At 44.4% G+C, this 16,102-nt stretch overlaps 2 protein-coding genes and 1 long non-coding RNA gene across 5 annotated transcripts; all 3 read right to left on the reverse strand.

The window, feature by feature from the left end:
• Positions 1-586: 586 nt before the first annotated feature.
• Positions 587-3,875, reverse strand: LOC135101423 (uncharacterized). The gene is made up of 3 exons (XR_010269267.1): positions 2,993-3,875; positions 2,831-2,890; positions 587-1,788 (listed from the first exon to the last, which is right to left on the reverse strand). It is a non-coding gene; the product is annotated as an uncharacterized LOC135101423 (long non-coding RNA).
• Positions 3,876-4,037: 162 nt separating this feature from the next.
• Positions 4,038-6,888, reverse strand: LOC135101424 (caspase-like). 2 transcript variants are annotated; one of them, XM_064005363.1, is made up of 6 exons: positions 6,576-6,888; positions 6,314-6,415; positions 5,884-6,192; positions 5,508-5,723; positions 5,264-5,344; positions 4,038-5,110 (listed from the first exon to the last, which is right to left on the reverse strand). In XM_064005363.1, exons 1-6 carry the CDS (start codon positions 6,609-6,611, stop codon positions 4,340-4,342), a joined length of 1,515 nt encoding a protein of 504 aa, XP_063861433.1. In that variant the 5' UTR covers positions 6,612-6,888; the 3' UTR covers positions 4,038-4,339. The 2 variants fall into 2 exon arrangements, with proteins under 2 accessions (XP_063861433.1, XP_063861432.1); XM_064005362.1 differs by having other exon boundaries at positions 5,264-5,374.
• A 6,130-nt stretch (positions 6,889-13,018) lies between these two features.
• Positions 13,019-15,832, reverse strand: LOC135101425 (caspase-like). 2 transcript variants are annotated; one of them, XM_064005365.1, is made up of 6 exons: positions 15,521-15,832; positions 15,259-15,360; positions 14,829-15,137; positions 14,453-14,668; positions 14,209-14,289; positions 13,019-14,054 (listed from the first exon to the last, which is right to left on the reverse strand). In XM_064005365.1, the coding sequence occupies exons 1-6, from the start codon at positions 15,554-15,556 to the stop codon at positions 13,284-13,286; spliced, it is 1,515 nt and encodes a 504-aa protein (XP_063861435.1). In that variant the 5' UTR covers positions 15,557-15,832; the 3' UTR covers positions 13,019-13,283. The 2 variants fall into 2 exon arrangements, with proteins under 2 accessions (XP_063861435.1, XP_063861434.1); XM_064005364.1 differs by having other exon boundaries at positions 14,209-14,319; positions 15,521-15,831.
• Positions 15,833-16,102: the final 270 nt, after the last annotated feature.

A 16,102-nucleotide genomic window follows, 5' to 3' on the forward strand; every position in this document is an offset into this window, starting at 1 on the left:
ATATATATATATATATATATATATATATATATATATATATATCATGTTTTTTTCTTTTCTTAAAGTCAGGAACTGGAAAAGAATACAAACATTTTTTTTTTACGATTCCCAGTACCATTCATCACTTCCATTCCTCGTTTTCAGTCTCTATCCTCACCGAACCAGCTAAATACAACTATAAATACTCCATTACTATTCATCATCATCCTTTCTACAGGCCACGCACCATCCACAGAACCGCTTGCCAGGTCCGCTTCCACCATTATGTTTTCGTTAAGTCTCAAGTCTTCAGCCAGGTCCATTGTCACATGGGAGAAGTCGCCATGGATTTCAGGGAGGTGTTAGGCATAACTAATTCGTCGTGTTGGTTTAGTGTCACCTGAGCCTTTCCATTATACACTGTTTTGATTCTGCAAGTGTTTGTTCCGCCTGTGTTCTCCTATAGATGTGTAAACTTCATACCACACTCTGCCAGCGAGTATATGAAGTGTTTAGTAATATAGTCCTCAAGATCGAGGTGTTTTAGGTAAATCTCTCTCTCTCTCTCTCTCTCTCTCTCTCTCTTCATATAATAAAAAAGCCAAGATGAATACTAAAGCCCCGTACACACGGAGCATCACGTGTCAGCGACGTGATGCAGTAGTGGTGTTGAAAAATTGACACTAGCGTCCAAACGGGCTGCATCACTGCGAATCTCATCCTTGTGTGAGCCATCAGATCTCAGTCATCATTTGGCTTTCACGGGAGAAGTATGTATGCCGACACTCTACTCTGCGAACAAACTGTACTGTGGAGTATAGTTGCTGTGTGTGCAGCTAAAAAAAAACTTTTGAAAAAGAAACGTCGGACTTTGTGGTGCAAACAGTGGCTTTCTCGGCGGTCTCTGCGAGGGAGCTTTGATCAAGTATTTCTTGAGCTACTGGCAGAAAATCAAATAGACTTTGAAAATTATACGCGAATGCCATTCACTGCATTTCATGAATTGCTGAAAAAGATAAATCCATATATTTGCAAGCAGGACACCGGCATCCGAGACAGCATACCACCGGGTGCTCGTCTTGAAGCAACACTTCGCTTCCTTGCCGCTGGAGGATCCTACACAAGTCTCCAGTATTCCACTAGAATTTCAAAACAGAGCCTCGGTCTGATCATCCCTGAAACCTGTGCAGCCATCTATAATGTCCTAAGGGAGGATTATCTTAAGGTGAGTTTCATAAGGTGGATACAAAGTACGTACTGATAGTTTTCATTCCTTTATTATTTTTACATATCACATGAACAAAAAGAAAAAAAAAATGTTCATAATAGTTATGTAAAATTGTACTTTGTACGGCAATATGCTGTAACCTAAATACTTAACTACCTTTTCATGCCATGAAATTGTCCGAACCTACTACTCGCAATATCTGATGTTCCCTAGTAAGATCTCCCATGTCACCCATGCTTAGAGCATCAAATATTAGCTTCCTGGCCAATTTCCGCTGGTCTTCACTCATATTCTTAAGCCCATTATAAACTAACTGCTATGCTGTCGAGATATGGATCTACATCCATGACTGGGAAGGGATGAGAGTTTACTAAGAGCAACTTCCAAAACTTTATCAGTTTGGTCAACTGCCTTCCTCTTTTTTGAAGTCCCACTCGAACTACAGGCAGAAAGGTTGGAAGGCGACGGCGAAGGGTTGACTGAAGATGCATTTGTCACGCTGGGTGCAGGTGATGGCACAGAGTGGGGCGATGGGATGTCCAGTGATTAGTCATCGCTCCGTAGCACAGTTGCCAATTCACCTATATGTGGAAATTATATTAGTAGTTTATTTTTATTAAGAATATTAAAAATTTACCTACATGTACAAGGAAAGAACGAAGCTTTTTTTTTTTTTCTTTACAGATGCCAACAACTCCTGAAGAGTGGAAGACAGTGGCGAGGTCCTTTGAAAAGTGGAATTTCCCGCACTGTGTTGGAGCGGTAGATGGAAAGCATATCGCAATATCCCCTCCAAAAGAGAGTGGTTCCTACTACTTCAACTATAAGGGTTCTCACAGTATAGTTCTTATGGCTGTCGTGAACGCAAATTACGAGTTCCTTTATGTAGATGTTGGAACAAATGGGCGTGTTTCAGATGGTGGTGTGTGGGCAAACACGAGCCTGTGCGCGCGCCTGCAAGCAGGAACAGCAGGGCTTCCTGCAGATGAGCAGCTAAGTGACAGCCACAGAATACTGCCATACGTCTTCCTTGGTGATGATGCATTCCCACTCAAGAGATGCTTCATGAAACCATATCCTTTGAAGCATCAAAATAATGAACAAAGAGTTTTTTCCTACAGGCTTTCAAGAGCGCGCCGAGTTGTAGAAAACGCATTTGGCATCATGGCAAATAGATTTCGTGTTCTCCTAAGTTCAATAAATTTGTCCCCTCAAAAAGTAGAAAAAATTGTTCTTGCCTGCACGGCCCTGCACAATTTCTTACGCAGGGAACACGCATCAAGCTATACACCTGTGGATAGCTTTGACAATGAGAATATTGATGATGGAGTAGTAACACCAGGGGCATGGCGTGATAACAGACAGCTTCTGCCTTTGGATAGAATACAGAGACATCCTACAAATGAGGCAAAAGACATCAGGAAAGAGTTCATGGAGTATTGCAATGAGGAAGGAGCTGTACCTTGGCAACAACGTATGTGTGGTATATACGAGAGAGAGAGAGAGAGAGAGAGAGAGAGAGAGAGAGAGAGAGAGAGAGAGAGAGAGATTTTCATAGGGATATTTTGATTTGTGTACAAATTTGAATTATGTTGATGTACTTATATAAAACTATGAACTTACTTGTTGAGTGTTTCCTCCGCCATCTAAGTTGTAACTGGCTGCCAGTACATGGTCATCCCCCTAGAGAGAAGAGAAAGAGAATAATAATTTGTTTGGCATATACATTTTCAGTATATAAATTATGGTCATGATTATGTAAACACATCAAAATTATTAACTTACTTGTCGAAGGTTTTCAGTAGTTTCCACATCTAAACTGGAAGTTGAGGTACGTATGATTTCTCCTTCAGCAAGGAAAAGTAAATCATTAAAGCACCACAGCTTTGGAGTGTATACATCTGTCGTGCCAGCACCAGACTTCTTTGATGCATTGATGGCAGTCATTTCTCTGTGAAACTGTGTTTTCAGTGTATGGAGTTTTTTGGTGATGTCTTCATACCGCACATTACAATTTACAAAAGAAGATAAGTCAGCTTTTAGAGTTTCCATGTTTATACTCTTGATATTTCTCATCTTGTACTCCTTGCACTTGATATTCCAAATAACTGGGTGCTGCTTTAGCAACTCAATGAAATGTAAGGTAATACACTTCGTCCATTCGAACGGCTTTGTTGGTTGAGCCATTGTATGAAAGCAGGGCGGAAGAGAGAGCGCGTGCGTCCTTCTTCTTCAGCGGTCATTGACACACTGCTCAGCGATTTGAAATGGCTCCGCGTCATGATTGTGTTCATGGTGCAGCGACGAGTTGAAATTAACGTTTTTCAACTCGTCGCTTCAACACATCGCGCATCAAGATGCTCCGTGTGTACGGGGCTTAATAGGTAAAAACAATTTTATCAGATTTGATGACGTAACACAAACGCACTTTTGTAATGAAGGACTTAAGATTCTTCATCAGACATCCAGCACACTGCAAACCGGACAAGAATCTTCAAGAACTTAGATAAAGGAAAACGCCGATAATATTTAAAGGAAACAATAAAGTGATGATCAAGAAGAAAGAGAGACATAACCATGGAAAATGTGATTTAAACTCGAATTTTGAAGGAAAATTTAAGAGAACGATAATGGTATCACTAGACTGCGGTTTTCTTCATCTCGTATTCAAGTACTTTACTTCTACGAGTATCTTGCTTAAGTCCCAAAAATGTTCATTCAAACTTTTTTTTTTTTTTTCACCTGTCGTTGGCGTCAACGAATGACGTTCAGAGGTTCAAACGTGCATCATCAAAGTTTGCTGGATTTTAAGGATGACAACATTCCGTAGCAAATGTGATATTTAATAAAAGTAACCACTAAAACTACATTCATAAAATCTTTATGCATACAATCTGTACACACTACACGCTGACAGATTCAAACCCAGACACTCGCATACAGTCTGGGCTCACCATACAAGTGCGTATATCTCTTTAAATTATGATTCCACAGAGTTAGTTTTAAGACTCCACAGTCTCTGCAGCAGCTTTCCCTGGTGACCACGGTGTCTTGCACCTCACGCGCATACTTAACGCTCTCTTTGGTATCAGATCAGCACATATGTAAATGGCGGAAGCACAACCATTGAGCTCACGCGTTGGCCTCAGGTCTTGGGTTAAAGAAGAATCTTTTGCTGAAGCCAATGTTGGTAAGGGTAGGCACCACACCAGGCGCGAGCTTGCAGTACTCAGCGAGGAATGTCCTGTACAGCTCGTCGAAGTCCTTGTGGTGAGCATGGTGTGCCAGGGTGCGGCACAACGCCTTGGTGAAGGGCGTGCCGTCCCTGGTGAAGGTGTAGTTGGTGAAGCCTCCGCTGCTGGAGTGCACGCACACCACGTCCCGCAGCGGCTCATCTAGTCTGCCGTGTTGAGGAGCTGCGTCGCTTTGGATGTGGTTCTCTCTGTATTGGCCGTGGCACAGATCCCACAGGAACACCTTGGGCTTGTCCTTCAGGTGAGGGCACTGCGAGTCCTTGAAGAGGTCGAGCACCCATTGAGTGTGCAGGAGTTGCATGTCGCTGGTGAGGAATTGTTGCCTAGACGTGCCGTGGCTGGAGATGACGAAGACGAGGCACGCAGCCTGACGCACCTCCTGCATGTCCTGCAACCTCGTCAGCTCCTGCCTGGTCTGGTCAGCAGTGAGGGAGAAGTGAGTGTGGCCGGTGTAGCCCATCTTGCTGAACACGCTGGCCACGTTGTGGGCGTCAGCTTCGGAACCGCCAAGGTGCAGGTCAGGGCGATCCTGGAAGGCGCCGTAGTTCAGGACACACACGTAGCCGGGAGAAGAGTCGTTGGTCTGGTACACGTCATGTCCCCCAGCCACCGCCTCAGAGGGGGCCACCTGCAGCCTCAGGGAGCCCATCTTTTCAACGAAACGACATTGGGTTACAACTCTGAACGTGTGTGCTTGCAGAACTGCTGAGAACATTGCTTTCAAGGTGTTACTCTTGTCATGTGTTAGATCAGGTTATAAATGACAAGTATTCAGCGAGAGGCAAAACCCACAGGCACCTACCGGCAGTTGGCGGAGAGTGGCGCTGCGGCCTTCCAGTGTGGCAGAAGGATCCACCTTGCCGGAGTCTCCCGACGTTGGCGGCTGTCGTAGAATGGTGTCTGTTAGTGCTGCCTGTCGCGGGTTTCACACATGAGGTGCTAACGTGAATTGTCTCTCCACTAAGTGCTAGACGATATCATACAAGTGACGTTAATGAAACAATCGGTCAGGTATATACAGGTACGCAAACAGTTCCATAATTCACCTTTGCGGCGCTAATCTTTCCAAACATGGGGGCAATCTGCTGATCCCGTCCTAGGGCACGGGCCAGCTGGCGAGCAGTGGTGACCTGCAACTCTCGCACCAGCGCGCCGCCCACCACGCCCCCGGCGTCCAGGTCAGGGTCAGCGCCCACACTCAGCAGATCTTTGATCTTGACATTGTCCCACTTTAGAACCGCGTCAAACAGCGGCACACAAAGCTGAAATGGTTCATTGTTTCATTAAAGGTCTTCAAAACGAAATATTACCTCAGTAATTCAGAGAGGAGATTAATTCCTAATAACAAAAATAATTACCGCTGTAACAAGAACCATTAATTGCATTACTTTGACTTGTCTTGTACGGGACCCGCTGGCTTACCCATTGTTTGAAAGTGTAGCCAGAGCGGTCACGTTTGGTGATATCCAGGAAGGGGTCACGCAGCAGCATACTCAGCACCTGGGTGTGGCCCCTCCTGGCCGCCAGATGAGCCGGCGTGTTGCCGTCCGCGTTGACAGCGTTGGGGCTGATGAACTGCATCATGAAAAGCGCCACGGACACCTGGTTGTGTTCTGCTGCCACGTGCAGCAGTGTGCTGCCGCGAAGTACACTTGGTCCCGTCTTTTGCAACAGCTGCTGCACGCTTCTCAGGTAGCCGTCTCTCGCTGCACTCACAATTGCTTGTCGAGCCTGAGTGGAGCAAGACTGTGATCGGCGATGGAACACGCGGCGGTGTTCAGAACACTGCATAAAGCAGTGATGACATTTTGTAGAGGTACTCTATATCAGCACAAATTACACGTGTATTCACCTGTTTCGCTGTCATGTTGGCGTGATGCGAGTGTTTCTTGTGGTGGATGGGCGTAACGATCCCGCTGCTCTTCTGGGCCCCGAGGTCATGCACAACGACCGCCTGTTGCGCCAAACACAATCCATTAGAATATAACCCTTGTTCACACAACAGATGGTCTAGCAATGGTCGCTGTATACAAATGGGATGAAGGATTGGGACAGCCAGACACTCATGAGGAGTGGGTGTCACAGTTTCCAGCCTCCCCTGCCCCCAAGCTCACCTGAGGCGCGACGGAGGTAGCAGTGCGTGGTGCCATTGTGGTCAGTCACGTGACGCAGTGCCACACCAGCAGCCTTATCTTGTCTCTCGTAGTTGCGTGCTGCAGTTATTAATGCCCTTCTCTCTCTCTTCCTCTATTTCAGCTTCCACAAGTAACGAACGGTAACCTTTAGCCAGGAAGTTTACTGACGGTGAAAGTCTGTCTCGTTTATATTTTCAAACCACGTGGTGAAGATTCCAGTTGCGTAAGTTGTTACTGTTTCTTTAACAGTTATGCTGCTGTGTCCTCTCTGAGCACGGCCTGGTCCGTGAGTGAGTGTAAGCGATTGGTGCCGCGCTTATATGGCCGCGCCAACCACCAGCCACACAGGCGAGTTGCAACGTGTGCCAGGCAGCCCTTTCCCTCCCGCCCCCCCGCACCATGTGACGTAGTCGTGACGTAGCTTGCACCGCGCCACACGTTCTTGCCTGTCGCCTGACAGATGAATACGCACCCAAACACTTTCTCTGCCTCACTTCTTTACGCATCCCTCGTTCAAAATTTCTCAGCAAGGTTATGATCAAGCCTAGACATCATAGTCTCGAGCGGAAAACAATGTTATCTTCCTCTGCGCTAGATACCTCAAGTAAAGTCAACTCTGACAGTCAGTGATTTGCCCTCAAGTCCGTGCCAGCTTTCAGGAATCGGTTCCTGCATTACTACAGGCTCATTCGATATCAACACTCGAGGTTAAGAAACTAATGTAGAGGCAGCAGAAGTGATATTATCCTACCTCGGATACTTTTTACACATTTTTTTTCTGACAGTATGTACAGCGCCGCAGTCTCTCATGCTTCCTGAAAATTTGATAAGTTGCTTATACGATATTTGGGCGCTTTCTTTTTAAAAGATGTGGCAGTAGAGTACTAGTAATTGTTATCTAGCCTACTTCCTTACTTAAAGGAGACATATTGTGCGTATGTTACATATTCTGTTCTCTTCATAAGAACGGTGCATAGATAATAATGTTTAGTGAACTGATTAATAATAATAATAATAACAGTAATAATAATAATTATGATAATAATAATAATAATAATAATAATATTATTATTATTATTACTATGATGATGATCATCATCATCATCATTAATCTGTTCATTACATACTATTATGAATGCACCATGCCTAGGAGGAGAAAAGAATATTGAATATACGCCCAATTCGTCTCCTTTAAGTAAAATATCTCTATTATCAGGCCTTTTTTTTTTCAGATATTGAAATTTTTTCATATTTATAATGACCTGTAGAAACACAAAATATTTTGTGATCAAGAAATTTCTCTCTAAAATACAAAATTCTAAATTATGAAAAGCAAAAAGAAATATTAATATTGAAAGTTTATGTCAATCAAACAAGTGTGGATTTTTACTTTTTTAACTTTGTTCTGAATTGAAATGTGGTCAAAATTCGATATTATTATATAAATAATAATATTACCCAGACCTGGAAAAAAGAATTTTTAGAAATTGAAAAAAATGCCAGTTTAATTTTGATTATTGAAAAGTAAAAGAAAAATATTGATATGGTAAAGTTATTTCAATCAATAGAGTGATTTTGCTTCCTAAACTTTGTTTAAATTGAAAAATGGTTCTAATTAAATATTATTATCTAAGCACCGTTCAAATGAGCACTAAAGACTACTTAATATACCCGCAATGTGTCTCCTTTAGGTAAAGAGCATACTTCTATTGTCATAAATTTTTTAAAGATTAGTTTTAAGGAAAGCACATTACTTTTTTTGCGATTAAAAAAATTATCTGCAATCAATAGAATTTCAAATCACGAAAAATAAAAGAATATATATATATATATATATATATATATATATATATATATATATATATATATATATATATATATATATATATATATATATATATATATATATATATATATATATATATATATATATATATATATATATATATATATATATATATATATATATGTAATTACTCCCAGTGATATCTAAACCATTGTTCAGGGGATGCTGTAAACTTATCATTAAACCCAGCTGTGACCTCACTGAACGTTTCCCTTTGTGTCTCACAACACAAGGGCGCAGTCACAGCCTGCCCTCTAAAGACAACTCTCTTCCTCCACACAAAACTACAAGCACCTAAAAACACACACACCCTTCACTCAAAAATTTTAAAATCATCATGGCGACTCCTACACCAGCCTCGGAGTCCCCATCTGGGGAGCGGACCATAAATGTCCCCAGGTCGGACTGCCTTTCTGTCGACGACCCTAAGTGTCTTGACACCCCCCTCAACTTTTTCTTCATTAACTTCTGCAGCATTCGCGGTCTAAGATCTAATTTTCAATCTGCAGAACACCACCTCTCCTCTTCTAAACTTCATCTTCTTTTCCTCACTGAAACTCAGGCGTCTGAGGCAACTGACAGTAGCCCCTTTTCTGTTCCCTCCTACTTTCTCTATCCTCATTTTCGATCCAAAGCTGGATGCTGCGTTTAAGTGCGCAATGACAACTTGCTCTCGTGCCCACGCTCTTGAATCTTCCGAGTTTTCCACTATCTGGCTACGACTACAGAGTCACCCTCATACTAAATTTACCTGTGCTGTATACCTCTCACCTAACTCCTCTGACTATAAGAAATTCTTTGACTACTTAACTTCCAAAGTGGAGCACATTCTGACCCTCTTCCCTTTTGCAGAGATCTCCATTCTTGGAGACTTCAATGTTCACCACCAGCTTTGGCTTTCCTCTCCCCTCACTGACCATCCTGGTGAACTAGCCTACAATTTTGCTATCCTCCATGACCTAGAGCAATTGGTGCAACACCCTACTAGTATTCCTGACCGTCTTGGAGATACGCCCAACATTCTTGACCTTTTTCTGACCTCTAATCCTTCTGCTTATGCTGTCACTCTTTCTTCTCCGTTGGGCTCCTCCAATCACAATCTCATATCTTTATTTTGTCCTATCGCTCCAATCCCTCCTCAGGATCCCCCTAAGCGAAGGTGCCTCTGGCGTTTTGCCTCTGCTAGTTGGGGGGACCTGAGGAGGTATTTTGCTGACTTTCCTTGGAATGATTACTGCTTCCGTGTCAGAGACCCGTCTTTGTGTGCTGAGTGCATAACAGAGGTGATAGTGTCTGGCATGGAGGCGTACATTCCTCATTCTTTTTCTCGTCCTAAACCTTCTAAACCTTGGTTTAACACAGCTTGTTCTCGTGCTATACATGATAGAGAGGTGGCCCACAAAAGGTACTTAAGCCTTCCATCACCAGAATCTCATGCACTTTATATTTCTATCCGGAACCATGCCAAGTCTGTTCTCCAACTAGCCAAAAACTCCTTCATTAACAGAAAATGTCAAAACCTTTCAAGATCTAACTCCCCTCGTGACTTCTGGCACCTAGCCAAAATATCTCCAATAACTTTGCTTTTTCTTCTTTCCCTCCTCTATTTCAACCAGATGGCACCACTGCTATCACATCTATTTCTAAAGCTGAACTCTTCGCTCAAACCTTTGCTAAAAACTCTACCTTGGACGATTCTGGGCTTGTTCCTTCCTCTCCTCCACCCTCTGACTACTTCATGCCATCTATTAAAAATTCTTCGCAATGATGTTTTCCAAACCCTCGCTGGCCTAAACCCTCGGAAGGCTTATGGACCTGATGGGGTCCCTCCTATTGTTCTCCGAAACTGTGCCTCCGTGCTTGCACCTTGCCTAGTCAAACTCTTTCAACTCTGTCTGTCAACATCTACCAATCCTTCTTGCTGGAAGTTTGCCTACATTCAGCTGTTCCTAAAAAGGGTGACCGTTCTAATCCCTCAAACTACCGTCTTTTTGCTTTAATTTCCTGCCTATCTAAAGTTTTTGAATCTATCCTCAACAGGAAGATTCTTAAACATATATCACTTCACAACCTTCTATCTGATCGCCAGTATGGGTTCTGTCAAGGCCGCTCTACTGGTGATCTTCTGGCTTTCCTTACTGAGTCTTGGTCATCCTCTTTTAAAGATTTTGGTGAAACTTTTGCTGTTGCCTTGGACATATCAAAAGCTTTTGATAGAGTCTGACGCAAAGCTTTGATTTCCAAACTACCCTCCTACGGCTTCTATCCTTCTCTTTGTAACTTCATCTCAAGTTTCCTTTCTGACTGTTCTATTGCTGCTGTGGTAGACGGTCACTGTTCTTCTCCTAAATCTATTAACAGTGGTGTTCCTCAGGGTTCTGTCCTGTCACCTACTCTCTTCTTATTATTCATTAATGATCTTCTAAACCAAACTTCTTGTCCTATCCACTCCTACGCTGATGATACCACCCTGCACTTTTCCACGTCTTTTCATAGACGTCCAAACCTTCAGGAGGTAAACATTTCACGCAGGGAAGCCACAGAACGCTTGACTTCTGATCTTTCTAAAATTTTTGATTGGGGCAGAGCAAACTTGGTATTGTTCAGTGCCTCAAAAAAACAATTCCTCCATCTATCAACTCGACACAACCTTCCAGACAACTATCCCCTCTTCTTCAATGACACTCAACTGTCCCCCTCTTCTACACTGAACATCCTCGGTTTGTCCTTTACTTATAATCTGAACTGGAAACTTCACATCTCATCTCTAGCTAAAACAGCTTCTATGAAGTTAGGCGTTCTGAGACGTCTCCGCCAGTTTTCTCACCCCCCCAGCTGCTAACTCTGTACAAGGGCCTTATCAGTCCATGTATGGAGTATGCTTCACATGTCTGGGGGGGTTCCACTTATACTGCTCTTCTAGACAGGGTGGAATCAAAAGGTTTTCGTCTCATCAACTCCTCTCCTCTAACTGACTGTCTTCAGCCTCTCTCTCACCGCCTCAATGTTGCATCTCTAGCTGTCTTCTACCGCTATTTTCATGCTAACTGTTCTTCTAATCTTGCTAACTGCATGCCTCTCCTTCCGCGGCCTCGCTGCACAAGACTTTCTTCTTTCTCTCACCCCTATTCTGTCCACCTCTCTAACGCAAGAGTTAACCAGTATTCTCAATCATTCATCCCTTTCTCTGGTAAACTCTGGAACTCCCTGCCTGCTTCTGTATTTCCACCTTCCTGTGACTTGAATTCCTTCAAGAGGGAGGTTTCAAGATACTTATTCATCAATTTTTGACCACTGCTTTGACCCTTTTATGGGACTGGCATTTCAGTGGGCATATTTTTTTTATTGTATTTTTTGTTGCCCTTGGCCAGTGTCCTTCCTACAAAAAAAAAAAAAAAAAAAAAAAAAAAAAAATATATATATATATATATATATATATATATATATATATATATATATATATATATATATATATATATATATATATATATATATATATATCATGTTTTTTTCTTTTCTTAAAGTGAGGAACTGGAAAAGAATACAAACGTTTTTTTTTTTACGATTCCCAGTACCATTCATCACTTCCATTCCTCGCTTTCAGTCTCTATCCTCACCGAACCAGCTAAATACAACTATAAATACTCCATTACTATTCATCATCATCCTTTCTACAGGCCACGCACCATCCACAGAACCGCTTGCCAGGTCCGCTTCCACCATTATGTTTTCGTTAAGTCTCAAGTCTTCAGCCAGGTCCATTGTCACATGGGAGAAGTCGCCATGGATTTCAGGGAGGTGTTAGGCATAACTAATTCGTCGTGTTGGTTTAGTGTCACCTGAGCCTTTCCATTATACACTGTTTTGATTCTGCAAGTGTTTGTTCCGCCTGTGTTCTCCTATAGATGTGTAAACTTCATACCACACTCTGCCAGCGAGTATATGAAGTGTTTAGTAATATAGTCCTCAGGATCGAGGTGCTTTAGGTAAATCTCTCTCTCTCTCTCTCTCTCTCTCTCTCTCTCTCTCTCTCTCTCTCTCTCTCTCTCTCTCTCTCTCTCTCTCTTCATATAATAAAAAGCCAAGATGAATACTAATAGGTAAAAACAATTTTATCAGATTTGATGACGTAACACAAACGCACTTTTGTAATGAAGGACTTAAGATTCTTCATCAGACATCCAGCACACTGCAAACCGGACAAGAATCTTCAAGAACTTAGATAAAGGAAAACGCCGATAATATTTAAAGGAAACAATAAAGTGATGATCAAGAAGAAAGAGAGACATAACCATGGAAAATGTGATTTAAACTCGAATTTTGAAGGAAAATTTAAGAGAACGATAATGGTATCACTAGACTGCGGTTTTCTTCATCTCGTATTCAAGTACTTTACTTCTATCTTGCTTAAGTCCCAAAAATGTTCATTCAAACTTTTTTTTTTTTTTCACCTGTCGTTGGCGTCAATGAATGACGTTCAGAGGTTCAAACGTGCATCATCAAAGTTTGCTGGATTTTAAGGATGACAACATTCCGTAGCAAATGTGATATTTAATAAAAGTAACCACTAAAACTACATTCATAAAATCTTTATGCATACAATCTGTACACACTACACGCTGACAGATTCAAACCCAGACACTCGCATACAGTCTGGGCTCACCATACAAGTGCGTATATCTCTTTAAATTATGATTCCACAGAGTTAGTTTTAAGACTCCACAGTCTCTGCAGCAGCTTTCCCTGGTGACCACGGTGTCTTGCACCTCACGCGCATACTTAACGCTCTCTTTGGTATCAGATCAGCACATATGTAAATGGCGGAAGCACAACCATTGAGCTCACGCGTTGGCCTCAGGTCTTGGGTTAAAGAAGAATCTTTTGCTGAAGCCAATGTTGGTAAGGGTAGGCACCACACCAGGCGCGAGCTTGCAGTACTCAGCGAGGAATGTCCTGTACAGCTCGTCGAAGTCCTTGTGGTGAGCATGGTGTGCCAGGGTGCGGCACAACGCCTTGGTGAAGGGCGTGCCGTCCCTGGTGAAGGTGTAGTTGGTGAAGCCTCCGCTGCTGGAGTGCACGCACACCACGTCCCGCAGCGGCTCATCTAGTCTGCCGTGTTGAGGAGCTGCGTCGCTTTGGATGTGGTTCTCTCTGTATTGGCCGTGGCACAGATCCCACAGGAACACCTTGGGCTTGTCCTTCAGGTGAGGGCACTGCGAGTCCTTGAAGAGGTCGAGCACCCATTGAGTGTGCAGGAGTTGCATGTCGCTGGTGAGGAATTGTTGCCTAGACGTGCCGTGGCTGGAGATGACGAAGACGAGGCACGCAGCCTGACGCACCTCCTGCATGTCCTGCAACCTCGTCAGCTCCTGCCTGGTCTGGTCAGCAGTGAGGGAGAAGTGAGTGTGGCCGGTGTAGCCCATCTTGCTGAACACGCTGGCCACGTTGTGGGCGTCAGCTTCGGAACCGCCAAGGTGCAGGTCAGGGCGATCCTGGAAGGCGCCGTAGTTCAGGACACACACGTAGCCGGGAGAAGAGTCGTTGGTCTGGTACACGTCATGTCCCCCAGCCACCGCCTCAGAGGGGGCCACCTGCAGCCTCAGGGAGCCCATCTTTTCAACGAAACGACATTGGGTTACAACTCTGAACGTGTGTGCTTGCAGAACTGCTGAGAACATTGCTTTCAAGGTGTTACTCTTGTCATGTGTTAGATCAATTTATAAATGACAAGTATTCAGGCGAGAAGCAAAACCCACAGGCACCTACCGGCAGCTGGCGGAGAGTGGCGCTGCGGCCTTCCAGTGTGGCAGAAGGATCCACCTTGCCGGAGTCTCCCGACGTTGGCGGCTGTCGTAGAATGGTGTCTGTTAGTGCTGCCTGTCGCGGGTTTCACACATGAGGTGCTAACGTGAATTGTCTCTCCACTAAGTGCTAGACGATATCATACAAGTGACGTTAATGAAACAATCGGTCAGGTATATACAGGTACGCAAACAGTTCCATAATTCACCTTTGCGGCGCTAATCTTTCCAAACATGGGGGCAATCTGCTGATCCCGTCCCAGGGCACGGGCCAGCTGGCGAGCAGTGGTGACCTGCAACTCTCGCACCAGCGCGCCGCCCACCACGCCCCCGGCGTCCAGGTCAGGATCAGCGCCCACACTCAGCAGATCTTTGATCTTGACATTGTCCCACTTTAGAACCGCGTCAAACAGCGGCACACAAAGCTGAAATGGTTCGTTGTTTCATTAAAGGTCTTCAAAACGAAATATTACCTCAGTAATTCAGAGAGGAGATTAATTCCTAATAACAAAAATAATTACCGCTGTAACAAGAACCATTAATTGCATTACTTTGACTTGTCTTGTACGGGACCCGCTGGCTTACCCATTGTTTGAAAGTGTAGCCAGAGCGGTCACGTTTGGTGATATCCAGGAAGGGGTCACGCAGCAGCATACTCAGCACCTGGGTGTGGCCCCTCCTGGCCGCCAGATGAGCCGGCGTGTTGCCGTCCGCGTTGACAGCGTTGGGGCTGATGAACTGCATCATGAAAAGCGCCACGGACACCTGGTTGTGTTCTGCTGCCACGTGCAGCAGTGTGCTGCCGCGAAGTACACTTGGTCCCGTCTTTTGCAACAGCTGCTGCACGCTTCTCAGGTAGCCGTCTCTCGCTGCACTCACAATTGCTTGTCGAGCCTGAGTGGAGCAAGACTGTGATCGGCGATGGAACACGCGGCGGTGTTCAGAACACTGCATAAAGCAGTGATGACATTTTGTAGAGGTACTCTATATCAGCACAAATTACACGTGTATTCACCTGTTTCGCTGTCATGTTGGCGTGATGCGAGTGTTTCTTGTGGTGGATGGGCGTAACGATCCCGCTGCTCTTCTGGGCCCCGAGGTCATGCACAACGACCGCCTGTTGCGCCAAACACAATCCATTAGAATATAACCCTTGTTCACACAACAGATGGTCTAGCAATGGTCGCTGTATACAAATGGGATGAAGGATTGGGACAGCCAGACACTCACGAAGAGTGGGTGTCACAGTTTCCAGCCTCCCCTGCCCCCAAGCTCACCTGAGGCGCGACGGAGGTAGCAGTGCGTGGTGCCATTGTGGTCAGTCACGTGACGCAGTGCCACACCAGCAGCCTTATCTTGTCTCTCGTAGTTGCGTGCTGCAGTTATTAATGTCCTTCTCTCTCTTCCTCTATTTCAGCTTCCACAAGTAACGAACGGTAACCTTTAGCCAGGAAGTTTACTGACGGTGAAAGTCTGTCTCGTTTATATTTCCAAACCACGTGGTGAAGATTCCAGTTGCGTAAGTTGTTACTGTTTCTTTAACAGTTATGCTGCTGTGTCCTCTCTGAGCACGGCCTGGTCCATGAGTGAGTGTAATCGATTGGTGCCGCGCTTATATGGCCGCGCCAACTACCAGCCACACAGGCGAGTTGCAACGTGTGCCAGGCAGCCCTTTCCCTCCCGCCCCCCCGCACCATGTGACGTAGTCGTGACGTAGCTTGCACCGCGCCACACGTTCTTGCCTGTCGCCTGACAGATGAATACGCACCCAAACACTTTCTCTGCCTCACTTCTTTACGCATCCCTCGTTACGCCTTCTTTGCTGTAAACTTTTTTTTTGTAGCTCACAGTTAAGGTTA

The sequence above is a fragment of the Scylla paramamosain genome, chromosome 6 (genome assembly GCF_035594125.1).
Source record: "Scylla paramamosain isolate STU-SP2022 chromosome 6, ASM3559412v1, whole genome shotgun sequence".
Classification (NCBI taxonomy): Eukaryota; Metazoa; Arthropoda; class Malacostraca; order Decapoda; family Portunidae; genus Scylla; species Scylla paramamosain.